General features: G+C 44.1%; 1 protein-coding gene across 1 annotated transcript in view; it reads left to right on the top strand.

Annotated features, from left to right (window-relative positions):
- Positions 1–11,082, top strand: part of LOC143285486 (uncharacterized) — a 26,596-nt gene extending 15,514 nt beyond the window's left edge. Inside the window, exons 5-9 of the mRNA XM_076592811.1 lie at positions 2,427–2,875; positions 5,144–5,263; positions 6,197–6,263; positions 7,515–7,710; positions 10,945–11,082. Of these exons, the coding sequence (XP_076448926.1) occupies positions 2,427–2,875; positions 5,144–5,263; positions 6,197–6,263; positions 7,515–7,710; positions 10,945–11,030 (918 nt within the window). The 3' untranslated portion in view covers positions 11,031–11,082. The remainder of the gene's footprint in view (positions 1–2,426; positions 2,876–5,143; positions 5,264–6,196; positions 6,264–7,514; positions 7,711–10,944) is intronic.
- The last annotated feature ends 4,521 nt before the right edge of the window (positions 11,083–15,603 follow it).

Genomic DNA, 15,603 nt, shown 5'->3' with positions numbered 1-15,603 from the left:
TTTTAGTGTTGAGTGTGTTTCTGACATTAACTAGGGATTTTAGGGTTGTTTTTTTAGTGTCGAGTGTGTGTTTCTGACATTAACCAGGGTTTTTAGGTTTGTTTTTTTTTAGTGTTGAGTGTGAGTTTCTGACATTAACTAGCGATTTTAGGGTTTTTTTTTTTAGTGTTGAGTGTGTGTTTCTGACATTAACTAGGGTTTTTAGGTGGGGTTTTTTTTTTTTTTTTTTAGTGTTGAGTGTGTGTTTCTGACATTAACTATGGTTTTTAGGGTTTTTTTTTTTTTTTTTTTTAGTGTTTAGTGTGTGTTTCTGACATTAACTAGTGTTTTTAGGTTTTTAGTTGTTTTTTTTAGTGTTGAGTGTGTGTTTCTGACATTAACTAGGGTTTTTAGGTGTGTCTTTTTTAGTGTCGAGTGTGTGTTTCTGACATTAACTAGGGTTTTTAGGTGTGTTTTTTTTTAGTGTCAAGTGTGTGTTTCTGACATTAACTAGGGTTTTTAGGTTGTTTTTTTTAAAAAGTGTTGAGTGTGTGTTTCTGACATTAACTAGGGTTTTTAGGGTTTTTAGGGTTTTTTTAAGTGTTGAGTGTGTGTTTCTGAGATTAACTAGGGTTTTTAGGTGGGTTTTTTTTTTTTTTTTTTAGTGTTGAGTGTGTGTTTCTGACATTAACTAGGGTTTTTAGGTGTTTTTTTTTTAGTGTTGAGTGTGTGTTTCTGACATTAACTAGGGTTTTTAGGTGTGTTTTTTTAGTGTTGAGTGTGTGTTTCTGACATTAACTAGGGTTTTTAGGTGTTTTTTTTTTTTAGTGTCGAGTGTGTGTTTCTGACATTAACTAGGGTTTTTAGGTTGTTTTTTTTTTTTAAAGTGTTGAGTGTGTGTTTCTGACATTAACTAGGGTTTTTAGGTTTTTTTTTGTTTTTTTTTAGTGTTGAGTGTGTGTTTCTGACATTAACTAGGATTTTTAGGGGTTTTTTTTTTTTTTAGTGTTGAGTGTGTGTTTCTGACTTTAACTAGGGTTTTTAGGGTGGTTTTTTTTTTAGTGTTGAGTGTGTGTTTCTGACTTTAACTAGGGTTTTTAGGGTGTTTTTTTTTTTAGTGTTGAGTGTGTGTTTCTGACATTAACTAGGATTTTTAGGGTTTTTTTTTTTTTTAGTGTTGAGTGTGTGTTTCTGACTTTAACTAGGGTTTTTAGGGTGGTTTTTTTTTTAGTGTTGAGTGTGTGTTTCTATTAACTAGGGAGGCAGGGGAGGGGGGATTGGGGTGAGGGGGGGTGAGAGGAAGGACAGGAGTGTAATTGTAGGTCAGACACATTGGGTTTTGTCTTTTTGTTTATTTGTTTATTGATTGATTGATTGATTGATTATTATTGTTGGGTTTGTTTTTTTTTGTTATTTTATTTTTCAGCCCCAAGTGTTTGCTGCTGACTTTAACTGGGGAGGGGGTGAGGGAAGTTGGGAGAGAGGGAGGGGGTGAGACAGGGAGGGAGGAAGGATAGGGTGTGGTGGTAGGTCAGATACATGGGGTTTTATTTTCACTATTTCATATCATTTGTGTGTGTGTGTGTGTGTGTGTGTGTGTGTGTGTGTGTGTGTGTGTAAGTAAGTAAGTAAGTGTCTGTTTCTGAAGTTAACTGGGTAAGGAGGGAGGGAAGACATTGGGTTGATATTTTTTGTTCATTATTTTTGTGTGTGTCAGGTGTGTGTTTTTGACATTAAGTGGAGAAGGAGGCGGGGGGTGGGGGGTGGGGAGTGCCAGAGGGAACGAGGGGGTTGGGGGGGGGGGAGTACAGTGTGTAAATTTTGGACAGACGCAAGAGTTTTATTATTTTTATTATGTTTTTTTAATGTCAGGAAATATGGGATGCTGATTGGTAAGGGGGCAGGGGCGAAAGGGGGGGGGAGGGGGAGGGGAATGTTAAGAGAGGGGAAGAAAGGATATAGTGTGATAGTAGTTCAGACACAAATGGGTTTTTTTTTTTTCCAGGAAATAGGGGAAAAGGAAGCAAGTGTGTGAGAAATAGAGAGAGAGAGGGAGAGAGAGAATTTGTTTTTCATCATTTTCTGTTTTTCCTTTTACTTCTTTTAGCTTTTCTTTTCTTGACAGCAAAAGGGGAGAGTGAGCAGTGTGTTTTTCTAATATTAACAGCGGGAAGAAAGAGAGAGAGAGGGAGAGAGAGAGAGAGAGAGAGAGAGAGAGAGAGAGAGAGCTATATATACTTGAGACATCTTCTGCAACAAATCTGTTGCTGCAGTTCACTTTGACTGTTTGAGTATTACCATTTCAGTAATGGAAGACACGGGATAATTAAACTGTTTATGATCACACCCTACACATTTGCAGTACATACAACACAATACAATACAATACAATACAACACGATACGTACACACCATGACAGTGACCATGATCACATCCCCTCCCACAGCTGCACCGCCGCTCGGAGGGCTGCCTGGACCTGTCGTCCATGGGAGGAGGGGGGAGCGCCTGGTCCCAGCACCCCCACCACCAGCACCACCACCACCACCACCACCGCGCCAGCCTGCCGGCCGTGCAGCTTCACTCCCCTTTCCGCCAGCAGAACCTGGACCCCTTCCTGGACCCCCCGCCCCTCGCCTCCCGCTTCGTCCCCTCCCCGGACTTCTCCCACCCCTCCTCCCGGCCCCCGCCTGCCTTTCTGGGGTCTGGGGGTGGTGGCGGTATAGGGGGGATGGCCGGGCCTTTGGCGGGGATGGGGGCGATGGGGGGAGCAGGGTCGCAGTGGTCGTCGTTTGCTGGTGGTGGAGGTGGTGGTGGTGGTGGTGGTGGTGGAGGGGGGATGGAGATGAGGGGCAGTGGGACGTGGCCGCTGTACCAGCCTGCCGCCATGCCTGTGGGGTGAGCGAGAGATGCGCGGAGTGTGCGCGTGTGGGTGTGCTCGTACACGTGTACGCAATCATACGACGCACAGTTTGTGTCTGTTAAGAAATATCATGTTTAGTTGCGGTTGAAGAGGTCTGAAGCAGTATGAACACACACACATGCACAAGTATGAATATTTTCAGTTTCAATATATTAAAGAAGTCTGAAGCAATATGAAAGCACACACACACACACTCTCTCTCTCTCTCTCACTCACATGCGCATGCATGCACGCACCTGTTCATACACACACACATGCCCACACTCACACAGTGTACACTGTGAACATATGTGCACACTCATGGACATAGGTGAGAATATACCCACCACCTGACGCACACAGACTCTCATATACATTCACTTTCAGTTACTAGCTGTTAGATACACATGTATGTTAAAATGTATGTATGCAGTGTGTGTAGTCACATTTTGGTGCGTGTATGTAACATAGATGTAATGTTTTATGTTAACAAAAGCGTTTTTGTAAAGCACCTAGAGCAGATTTCTGGATAGTGTGCTATATAAGTATCCATTTTTAATTACACATACTTAACCGTGACCCAACTAGTGCAGACTCCGGCAGGGGTCTGACATTCCTGTCCTGTGCAAACTACTATCTGCCTATGCGGAGAAAACGAAAGTACTATGGCCGATAACCTCCCGGAAGTAGGTAACGTCCCCTTTGTCCCCCTGGCTAGCGCCATCTTTTTCCGGCAGCCATCTCGACACCTGTTCCTGTGCACTTCATACGGCTAATAGAGCAGATTTCTGGATAGTGTGCTATATAAATATCCATTATTATTATTACTCCCCCTCTCTATCTCACCCTCTTTCTGATGTTCTGGCTTTATACTGATGTTCTCACTCAGGTGCTGCAAAAATATATAAGAATTCTGTCTGTCATCTTTCTCATTCACCCCATTACTGTATTATTTTTTTTGCAGGGCTGACTTTGTGCTCTTAAGAGACATATTGTATTGCATTGCATTGTATTGTATTACTCATTGACACAACATATTTCTAGTTTGGGTTGCTTTCACCAGGCAAGTGTAGCTACAGTCCATTGCCACCCCCTCCCCTTTTTTGTTTGTTCTTGTTTTGGCCTGCAGCAGTGCAGATGTACATGTTTTCCGATGAGAGAGGATTTTATTCTGCATGATTTTGCCAGGGACAACCCTTTTGTTGCCGTGGGTTCTGTTGCGTGTGCAAAGTGCATGCCACACATGGGACTTTGGGTTTATTGTTTATTATCTCATCTAAAGGACTAGCACCCAGATCACCACTGAAGGTCTACTGGAGGAAGAGAAGCTGGTGAGCGTGGGATTTGATCCAGTGTGATTTACCTTTATGCCATTGTTCCACTTTCTTGTCTGACTCTGATGGTTTGATACAGTCAACAGTTCCTTCTCAAACAACAAAGAGTGGTGACTCTCTCCATACACAAGGTACACAACTTCAAGTCAGTGCTGCTTATGCAACCCATTCAGCTAGTGCACAAACTTATTGTTGCCTCAATGATCAATGATTATTTCACTTGACATGAAAGAATAGTTTCAGTTTCAGTTTCACTTTCTCAAGGAGGCGTCACTGCGTTCGGACAAATCCATACACGCTACACCACATCTGTTGAGCAGATGCCTGACCAGCAGCATAACCCAACGCGCTTAGTCAGGCCTTGAGTGCATGCTTACATATTTGTGTACCTATGAAAGTGGATTTCATTTTACGTAATTTCGCCAGAGGACAACACTCTTCGTTGCCATGGGTTCTTTTTCAGTGCGCCAAGTGCGTGCTGCACACGGGACCTCGGTTTATCGTCTCATCCGAAAGACTAGACGCTCAGTTTGATTTTCCAGTCAAACTTAGGAGAAAGGGCGAGAGCAGGATTCGAACCCACACCCTCACGGACTCTCTGTATTGGCAGCTGAGCGTCTTAACCATTCTGCCACCTTCCTCCTTAAGAATGAAAGACTGAAAGAATAATGAGGCTAGAAGAGCCAACGATTAACAAACAATAAAGAATGGTAACTCTTCTCCACACACAAGGTACACAACTTCAAGTCAGTGCTGCTGATGCTGCCCTTTCAAGAGGTGTCAAAGCTTGCAGGCTGGTCCATACATGCTACACCAGAAGATGCTTGACCTGCGCGTAGACTGTGCACGTTGGTCAGGCCGGGGAAGAATACTGAAAGAATCGATAGCAAAAGACCATGCTGACAGTGTGTTCTCAATGGTTTGACACAGGGACTCCCTAAACAGCAGTTGGTCGGGGATTCAGGATGGCTCTGATGGAAGTGACGATTCTTCCAATGGGGATCATTTTTTCGCTGTTGGCAAAGACATGGTCAACGCCATTGACTCCAGGTATTTGTGTGTGTGTGTGTGTGTGTGTGTGTGTGTGTTGGTGTATGTGTTGGTGTGTGTGTGTGTGGTCTTCAAATAATATATTTCTACTTTTAGGGTTCATACAGGTTTTAAAAATTTGTATAAAATGACATGCATTTTTTAAGTCCTTGATTTTTTTTTTTAAATTATTTTTTTTAAAAATTGGCAAGGTTTGTAAACATTCTTAATTTGGTTCTTTTTGCAGGAAAAGAAAAAAAACAAACAGAAACAAACATATGTGGCTTTTGCCAAAGTACAGCAATGAAATTTTCCACCATAATTGAAATGGATAAAAATAAATGAATGTTATTAAAAACAGATCCGTAAAATATCCTTCTGACTGAAATTACAGTTCTTATCGCTGTGTCAGATTAGGATTCATGCAACTGGCAATGACTGACACATAAAATACTGTCACTTTCATATGGGTTCCAGACTTTTTTGTATATATCTTTTTTAATTTTTTAAATTTTTTTATACATTTTTAAACTCAATAATTACATAGTACAAGGAACAGAACACATTTGACAGAAGGTTTTAGACTTCTTGCTTAGGACTTATTAGATACACTGGATGATTAAAGAAAAAAAAAGCCTGGATGGTGTGTATTCAACAAAGCTTGAATTTTCCAGCTGGTTACTGAAGGGCAAGGAGATCAACTGAAAGCTCTCTGCTCAACTTTCAAAAAGGCTTCACGTTTTTGATGATTGGAAGAACAGTGATTGTGGTGCATTCAAATGAGAACAAATTTCCACCAAGTTTGTTACATTTTAGAAAATTTGGCGACTTGGATTTGACCTTTTTGCTGTTGTTGGTGATGTGTGGGATTGACTTTTTACCTGACATGATGTGCACATTTCCATAAGTATGGTGGTGTGTTAACCATGTGTTGTGTTGGTTTGGGGTGTTCAGACACGACAGCAGTGAGGACGAAGGGGACGGAGGCAAGAACAAAATGCACTCTGACTTTCTGGATTATGTGAGTATTGCTGACGCTCCTTTTAAGTGATGTAAGTCTGATAGTAGTACCACTATTTGTGCCTCCCTGCATGGCTTCAAGTGATGTTAGTACGATATGAGTAAGGTGGAAGGTGGCAGAACGGTCATCTGCCAGTACAGTGCCTGTGAGGGTCTTGGTTCAATTCCTGCCTTTGCCTCTTCTCAAAGTTTGACAGGAAAAATCATACGGAGTGTTTAGTTATTTTGATAAGACGATAAACCAAGGTATCGTGTGCAGCATGCACTTTGTGCACTAAAAAAGAACACACGAGTTGTCCTCTAGCAAAGTTACGTGGAAGAGATCCCCTCTGAAAGGTACACAAGTATATATGCATGCATTTAAGGCCTTAGTGCGTTGGGTTATGCTGCTGGACATCAGTATTGTTGTGTGCCTGTGCGTGGGTTTAAGTGATATTATGTGGTTTTAAGTGATATTATCATGTGGTTTTAAGTGATATTATCATGGTACGTGTCTCTCTGTGTGATAGGTGGACATCAGTATTGCTGTGTGCCTGTGCATGGATTTAAGTGATATTATCATGTGGTTTTAAGTGATATTATCATGGTACGTGTCTCTCTGTGTGATGGGTGGACATCAGTATTGCTGTGTGCCTGTGCGTGGGTTTAAGTGATATTATCCTGTGGTTTTAAGTGATATGATCATGGTACGTGTCTCTGTGTGATGGGTGGACATCAGTATTGCTGTGTGCCTGTCTGCATGGGTTTAAGTGATATTATCATGTGGTTTTAAGTGATATTATCATGGTACGTGTCTCTCTGTGTGGTGGTGAACATCAGTATTGCTGTGTGCCTGTCTGCACGGGTTTAAGTGATATTATCATGGTACGTGTCTCTCTGTGTGATGGTGGACATCAGTATTGCTGTGTGCCTGTCTGCGTGGGTTTAAGTGATATTATCATGTGGTTTTAAGTGATATTATCATGTGGTTTTAAGTGATATTATCATGGTATGTGTCTCTCTGTGTGGCGGTGGACATCAGTATTGCTGTGTGCCTGTCTGCGTGGGTTTAAGTGATATTAGTGATATTATCATGTGGTTTTAAGTGATATTATCATGGTACATGTCTCTCTGTGTGATGGTGGACATCAGTATTGCTGTGTGCCTGTCTGCGTGTGTTTAAGTGATATTATCATGTGGTTTTAAGTGATATTATCATGTGGTTTTAAGTGATATTATCATGGTACGTGTCTCTCTGTGTGGCGGTGGACAGGACCGGCAGGCAGGCAGCACCAACACGTGGCCCATGATGCAGCACCTGCCGGGCCCTGGGCTGCACTTCCCTCCGGCCGCAGACTTCCCTGACCTGCTGGACCCCCCGCCCCCCGCCCCCCAACACCGCCCACTGCAGATGCAGTGGAGCGACCCTGTGGCCACACGAAACATCTGGTCGGCCACCGCCACGCCCGGTCAGTCGGCTTGTATGTGATGTGCTGTGTGGGAGGGGTGGGGATGTGTGTGTGTGTGACAGCTTTTAACTCATTCTGCCCCACATCTTCATGCATGCTGCAACTCCCCTGGACCACTTCTTCTTCTTCTCCTTCTTCTGCGTTCACTCGTATGCACACGAGTGGGCTTTTACGTGTATGACCGTTTTTACCCCGCCATGTAGGCAGCCATACTCCGTTTTCGGGGGTGTGCATGCTGGGTATGTTCTTGTTTCCATAACCCACCGAACTCTGGGTGCGTATTTGATCTTCTGCTTGCATATACACACGAAGGGGGTTCAGGCACTAGCAGGTCTGCACATATGTTGACCTGGGAGATCAACCACTTCTACATGAGACCACTGAAGAAAAAACAACCCAGGATGGTTCACTAATACGGTGAAAATCAATGGAGAATTGTTGATTTAATTGGTCGAACAAAGCTTTGTTTTCATGCCTCCGCAATCCCTGAATGGTTCAGTTTTGAATGCCAACTGTACCAAGCAAGAATAAAGGAAATAAGAATGATGGGTTGGAAGGAGAATATGTGTACCTGGTCCACAGGGGGAGTCATCATGGTAAGACTTAACTTGTTCCTGGAGTAGAATGAATTAGATTTTGCATTTTAAAATGTACATTTTTTTATTTTGTATTGTGATGTGTCAGAAGAGTCAAGTGAATTTTCAGCTGTGAACTGTTTTTTGTTGTTGTTGTTTATTGTGATATTGGGAATAGTTGTAAGTACTGTGATAGTTTCTTTTAGAAAGTATTGTGACATGATATTGCATTATTTAGGCTTTTTCCTGTGATGTGTATGATGAGTGTGTTGTGTGTGTGTGTGTGTGTGTGTGAGTGTGCGCGCGCACACGCGCGCTTAAATTTGTGCTTGAGTGTTTGGTTGGCTGACTGTAAAGGGCTATGCATGTAGGTTTTCCTGTTTTTTCTTTTCATTTTAGTGTTTAAATGCATGTTTTTAATGTTGGTATTTACATTGTACCACAAGTACAGAGCATGTTTTACATGGAAAGGTGCTTTCTGAATTAAACTGTTATGATTATATCAGAGACTGACATTAGCTTACAGATGGGAACAGCAGAGTGAGGGGTGAGGACAGCAGAGTGAGGGGTGAGGACAGCAGAGTGAGGGGTGAGGACAGCAGAGTGAGGGGTGGGAACAGCAGAGTGAGGGGTGAGGACAGCAGAGTGAGGGGTGAGGACAGCAGAGTGAGGGGTGAGGACAGCAGTGAGGGGTGAGGACAGCAGCGTGAGGGGTGAGGACATCAGAGTGAGGACAGCAGAGTGAGGGGTGGGAACAGCAGAGTGAGGACAGCAGAGTGAGGGGTGAGGACAGCAGAGTGAGGGGTGAGGACAGCAGAGTGAGGGGTGAGGACAGCAGAGTGAGGGGTGAGGACAGCAGAGTGAGGGGTGAGGACAGCAGAGTGAGGACAGCAGAGTGAGGGGTGAGGACAGCAGAGTGAGGGGTGAGGACAGCAGCGTGAGGGGTGAGGACAGCAGAGTGAGGACAGCAGAGTGAGGGGTGGGAACAGCAGAGTGAGGACAGCAGAGTGAGGGGTGAGGACAGCAGAGTGAGGACAGCAGAGTGAGGGGTGGGAACAGCAGAGTGAGGACAGCAGAGTGAGGGGTGAGGACAGCAGAGTGAGGGGTGAGGACAGCAGAGTGAGGACAGCAGAGTGAGGGGTGAGGACAGCAGAGTGAGGACAGCAGAGTGAGGACAGCAGAGTGAGGGGTGAGGACAGCAGAGTGAGGGGTGAGGACAGCAGAGTGAGGACAGCAGAGTGAGGGGTGAGGACAGCAGAGTGAGGACAGCAGAGTGAGGGGTGGGAACAGCAGAGTGAGGACAGCAGAGTGAGGGGTGGGAACAGCAGAGTGAGGACAGCAGAGTGAGGGGTGAGGACAGCAGAGTGAGGGGTGAGGACAGCAGAGTGAGGACAGCAGAGTGAGGGGGGTGAGGACAGCAGAGTGAGGGGTGAGGACAGCAGAGTGAGGACAGCAGAGTGAGGGGTGAGGACAGCAGCGTGAGGGGTGAGGACAGCAGCGTGAGGAGTGAGGACAGCAGAGTGAGGGAGGACAGCAGAGTGAGGGGTGAGGACAGCAGAGTGAGGGGTGAGGACAGCAGCGTGAGGGGTGAGGACAGCAGCGTGAGGGGTGAGGACAGCAGAGTGAGGGGTGAGGACAGCAGCGTGAGGGGTGGGAACAGCAGAGTGAGGGGTGAGGGGCTGTATGATCAGTGGTTTCTCCACTGCAGTGGGAAGTCATTTGCATTTTAGTCTTGGGTGAAGGACAAAGACTCTCAAACGAGGACGCAAGATTGCACTGGTTCTTAGTGCTGCAGCCTTGGGGGCTAGTTGGCCTTTGGGAACCATCTCATTGCTGACTGTCTTAAAACCCTCTTGGCCGAGAGAGTGGGGATGTAACTCGGGGGCATGACACTCTGCACTGTAATCAACATTTTTGCCCAGATGGTTATAGCATTGCCATATTGTTAGGTTTGATGTTGCGTGTGTTCAGGTTACGTTTTGTTTTAATTCGCTGGTGAAAAAGTGAGGAAATGGTCAACATCAGAGCCAGTCCATGGTTGACATGCATGAGTGTGACAGTACAACAGCCAGATTTTCTTTTCCAGGATTGTTGTTCCCCTTCAGGTTTGACTGGCTCATTATTGACAGTTTTTTTCAGTCTTGGTATGGCCCTGTGCAGTCAGCTGGATTGTAAGCAACACTGAAGATAATGATGATATAACTTTGAGACACTTTGTGAGGAAGGTGGCTGAATGGTTAAGACGCAGATTGGTCTATACAATGTCTGTGAGGGGCTGGGCTCAAATCTGGGTCTTGCCCTTTCTTCCAAGTTTGACTGGAAAATCAAACTGAGCACCAAGTCATTCAGGTGAGATGATAAACTGAGCACCCATGTGCAGAATGCACTTGGCACACTGAAATAGAACCCTTGGCAACAGAAGTGTCGTCCTCTGGCAAAATTCTGAAGAAGAAATCCACTCTGATAGGTACACAAATATACAAGTATGCACTTGAGGCCTGACTAGGTGTGCTGGGTTATGCTGCTGGTCAGGCATCTGCCTAGCAGATGTGTAGCTAGCTTATATGGTTTTGTCCAGATGCTAGTGACAGTTCCTTTAGAAACTGAAGCTGAAACAGTGACGCTGATGATCATGAATCTGCTGCTGTCTGCTGGGCAGGAATGGGATGCCCCAAGACCAGCCAGCCCCTCCCCCCCACCCACACCAGTCCACAGACCATGCACGGCTTCGGACGCCTCAACTGACGAGCGTTTTGTTGCACGCCGGACTCCAGGTCTGCAAGCTGAGGCACCTTGGTCCTTGACCTTGTCACTTCCTTTACTGGGGTGTGTTTGAACACCTCGATTGAACACGTTTCACACACGCTTCGTAACACACCCGCTCGAAATCAGGTGATTGTGAAATATTTGTTGACATGGAAGTTGACAACAGTAAATGGAAAATGGAATGGAGAGCTGGAATGAACAAAGCTGAAAAAGTGAATACTTGTTTTTACACATCGTGTTGCTCTGTTTTGGATCACTCTGAGGCATATTCATCTCTTCCTCACCATAGGATTGCCTGTATAAAATTTGAGCTGCTGTTCCTTCAGAGAGCATGTCACCACAGTTCACTGAAAACAGAGGTCCCCCCTCCCTTTTTTTACAAACATTCAAAGTGCATTTGCCTGTGGATTTTTTGTGCAGGTTTATTAATAATAATCTGTCAGTGATAATGTAAAGAAAACAAACGCTTGATTGCTTCATCAGGGAAGGAAGAGAAAGACAAGACATCCCCCAGTTCTTTACAAGTGTCCATGCGCTGTCAAAATTTGACCCAGCCCCTGTCCGGCCTCTGAGACTTGACGGTCAGTCTGTTGGACAAAAATGGAGGATTGTAGGGATTTGGTTTTTTTTGTTTTTTTTTTAAATTGACATTCTGTCCCTGAAGGTAAGGTAATGAAAATTCAAAAAGTTTGTTATTTTAAAAAATCTTATTAATATTGCAAGTTTGTGTTAGTGAAAATAAACAGACTGGCCAGTGGATAAATGACTTATGGTGGCTCAGCATGGATTGAGTTTTTCAGTGAGGGACAAGCTCACATACACAGAGAGAGAAAGCACCAGCTTTGTAGACATCATTGTTTTCTTAGATTTTTATCTGTCCAGTAACAACAAGCAATCACTTTTTGGCTTTGTGTGTGTGAGTCCCAGCACCGCGAGCTTTGTCGGTCAGCTCCTTCAAACGCGTAAACAAGGCAGGTGATTTTTGGATATTGGGTGTACTTTTGACAAGAAGCAAGTTTATGTGATGGTGACTTTTGGTGAAGAGGATGAAGAAGGTCAGTGTATGACTGGCAAGCAGACTGGAATTCCTGACAGAAAAAGGGAAAAAAAGGAAAAGGATCTTCACAAAAAAGGCATGACTTATCCAGTGAAGAACATCTGGAGCTCCAAGGTGTTGTCGATTAGCACGAAGATAAGGCTGTTCAACTCCAGCGTCAAGTCAGTCCTTCTGTATGGAGCAGAGACATGGAGGACAATAAAGACCACCATCAGGAAAGTGCAGATCTTCATCAACAGCTGCCTGAGAAGGATCCTCCAGATACGCTGGCCCGACACTATCAGCAACGCACACCTGCGGCAGCGTACCAACCAGCTGCCAGCCGAAGACGAGATTCGGCGCAGAAGATGGAGATGGATCGGGCACACCCTGAGGAAGCCAGACAGTAACATCACCAGGCAGGCACTGAAATGGAATCCCCAGGGCAAACGGAAGAGAGGAAGGCCAAGAAACACCTGGCGACGTGACCTCGAGGCAGACACCAAGAAGATGGGGCACACCTGGAGACAGTTAGAAAGGGCAGCCCAGGACAGAGGACTCTGGCGGACTGTTGTGAGCGGCCTATGCTCCGGGGGGAGTGATGGGCATAACTAACTATCCAGTGCCTTTCCTTGAATTCTGTCTGCTGATCAAAGCATTGTCTTCCTCTCTTCAGCATCCACCACGAGTCCAGTTCCTATTTTTGCCTGTGTCTCAGTCAGTCTGTTGTGGGAGTGTGTTTGTGCATGTGAGATGTACAGTACTGTTGAGGTGGTTTATGTCAGTGTATTATGTTGCTTGTTTGTGGAAATGTGATTACACATGCTTGCAGTTTTGTGTGCGTGCTTAAGAAAAGGTGAATGCGTTCATTCATGGTTTGTGTGTGTGTGTGTGCGTGTGTGTGTGTGTGTGTGTGTGTGTTTGTGTGCATTAATGTGTAGAAGAAGTTAACCGAGACTAGGAGAGGAAGACGGAGAGATTGATAAAAAAGCGACTTAATAATTATGAGGAAGTGTAGGAGTGCTTCCAGAGTGTGAAGTCTAGTCAAACTAATGCTGCTGTTGCTCAGTGCATAACCTGGACAGTCACATTTAATGCTAATTCCCATTCTGCCCGGCTACATGTAGAAGTGGTCATTTTGCAATGATTTTTGTGTGTGGTTTTTTTTTTTTTTTTTTTTTTTTTTTGGTGGTAATCTTTATCACGGATATCTCCTAGCTTTCTGTATGTGCAAAGTTGATGAAATGAAATAAAGCTACCGCTAGGCTATTTTCATTTCAATCATGAAGTCATAATCAGATTGTCATTAATAATATTCTCATTTGAGTCAGTGTTTTAATTTCAACTGATATATTCATTTCAATGATGACAACTGGAAAGAAAAACAAAAAACAAACACCTCACATACACTAGGCCCATATGAGCTGGTGTTGTGGGGAGAAATCTGTATTTCAAGTTTCAAGTGATCCCGGAAATCTGCATTTTAAGTGACCCATGAAATCTGCAGTTGAAAGAGGGCATGGTGAAGGATCCTGTACAATGTGAAGGATGCACTGGAAGTCCACTGGTCTCCCATGGGTGGAACCTCAGCAAGTGCTGAATGTGTAGCTGGGTGAAGCCTTCCACAGATGCACAACAGAGACAAACCACCTGTGGCTAACTGTTGCCTATCCTTAGAGAAGACAACAGAGACAAACCACCTATGGCTAACTGTTGCCTATCCTTAGAGAAGACAAAATTGACAAACCACCTATGGCTAACTGTTGCCTATCCTTAGAGAAGGCAACAGAGACAAACCACCTGTGGCTAACTGTTGCCTATCCTTAGAGAAGGCAACAGAGACAAACCACCTGTGGCTAACTGTTGCCTATCCTTAGAGAAGACAACAGAGACAAACCACCTGTGGCTAACTGTTGCCTATCCTTAGAGAAGACAAAAGTGACAAACCATCTGTTGCTAACTGTTGCCTATCCTTAGAGAAGACAACAGAGACAAACCACTTGTGGCTAACTGTTGCCTATCCTTAGAGAAGACAAAAGTGACAAACCATCTGTTGCTAACTGTTGCCTATCCTTATAGAAGACAACAGAGACAAACCACCTGTGGCTAACTGTTGCCTATCCTTAGAGAAGACAACAGAGACAAACCACCTGTGGCTAACTGTTGCCTATCCTTAGAGAAGACAACAGAGACAAACCACCTATGGCTAACTGTTGCCTATCCTTAGAGAAGACAACAGAGACAAACCACCTGTGGCTAACTGTTGCCTATCCTTAGAGAAGACAAAAGTGACAAACCACCTGTGGCTAACTGTTGCCTATCCTTAGAGAAGACAACAGAGACAAACCACCTGTGGCTAACTGTTGCCTATCCTTAGAGAAGACAAAAGTGACAAACCACCTGTGGCTAACTGTTGCCTATCCTTAGAGAAGACAAAAGTGACAAACGACCTATATCTAACTGTTGCCTATCCTTATAGAAGACAACAGAGACAAACCACCTGTGGCTAACTGTTGCCTATCCTTAGAGAAGACAACAGTGACAAACCACCTGTGGCTAACTGTTGTCTATCCTTAGAGAAGACAAAAGCACATGCACAGCAGGATTCAGTTTTCACTTGTTTAACTTATTTTTGGTGTCATATACTGTACCATGTCAAACTGATGCAAATTAGGCCTATCGGTTTGCTCTGCTGTATTTTTTTTTATCTTATTTTTTAACCACCTTAGTCCCAGCAGCCACAAGTACTGAGGCAGAGTAGCTGAAATGAGGGGGGAATGGGGGGGGGGTGGGGGGCAAGGGCTAAACATGTCAGCACACGCATAATTATTAGAATCACTGTTTCCTGTATCTTGTAGGAACTTATGTTCTATTTAGTTAGTAATGTACCTTGTATGACCTGTTTTATCTGTGTTAATGTGGTAAAATGAAAGTCTATATCTTCTAGGATGTACATGTGTATTTTGAGTCAATGTTGTACCTTATAGAATCTTTATGGCCTTCGTAGTGAACACTGTACCGTGTAGAATCTGTTGAAGTTAGTTCTGTACCTTGTAAGATCTGTATGATCTGTCTAGTTAACTTGGTACCACACAAGTAGCATCCATAGGATTTAAAGGAATCAGCTGTCATAGATATTGTTATATGAACAAAGATGGCATTTAGCCTCAAACCACTCCTTCATGTTTAATGTTGATGTGTATACACTGGAACAAAACTTGGTAGTTTTGGAATCAATTGTGCATGGTATTTTTCCACGTGGAATCAAGGCGTCTGATACTTCGTCCCCGACTCCTCTCACACTCCCCCCCACCCCCCTTTTTTTTTCACTTGTGCAGTTTTCTTCACCCAAAAAGAGAATTATTCAGATCGAGTTTACGATCTTTTACATGCCCATGTAGCTGTTTTCTGCGCTTTACACAGTTTGGTTATACTGAAGTGAATATTTGATGAAATCGGTTATGTTATTTTATGTTTCTGTGTTAGTCAGGGCCACAAGAAGAAAAGGATTTTTTT

The sequence above is a fragment of the Babylonia areolata genome, chromosome 9 (assembly GCF_041734735.1).
Source record: "Babylonia areolata isolate BAREFJ2019XMU chromosome 9, ASM4173473v1, whole genome shotgun sequence".
Lineage (NCBI taxonomy): Eukaryota > Metazoa > Mollusca > Gastropoda > Neogastropoda > Buccinidae > Babylonia > Babylonia areolata.
This window is presented reverse-complemented; position numbering and strand designations above follow the sequence as displayed.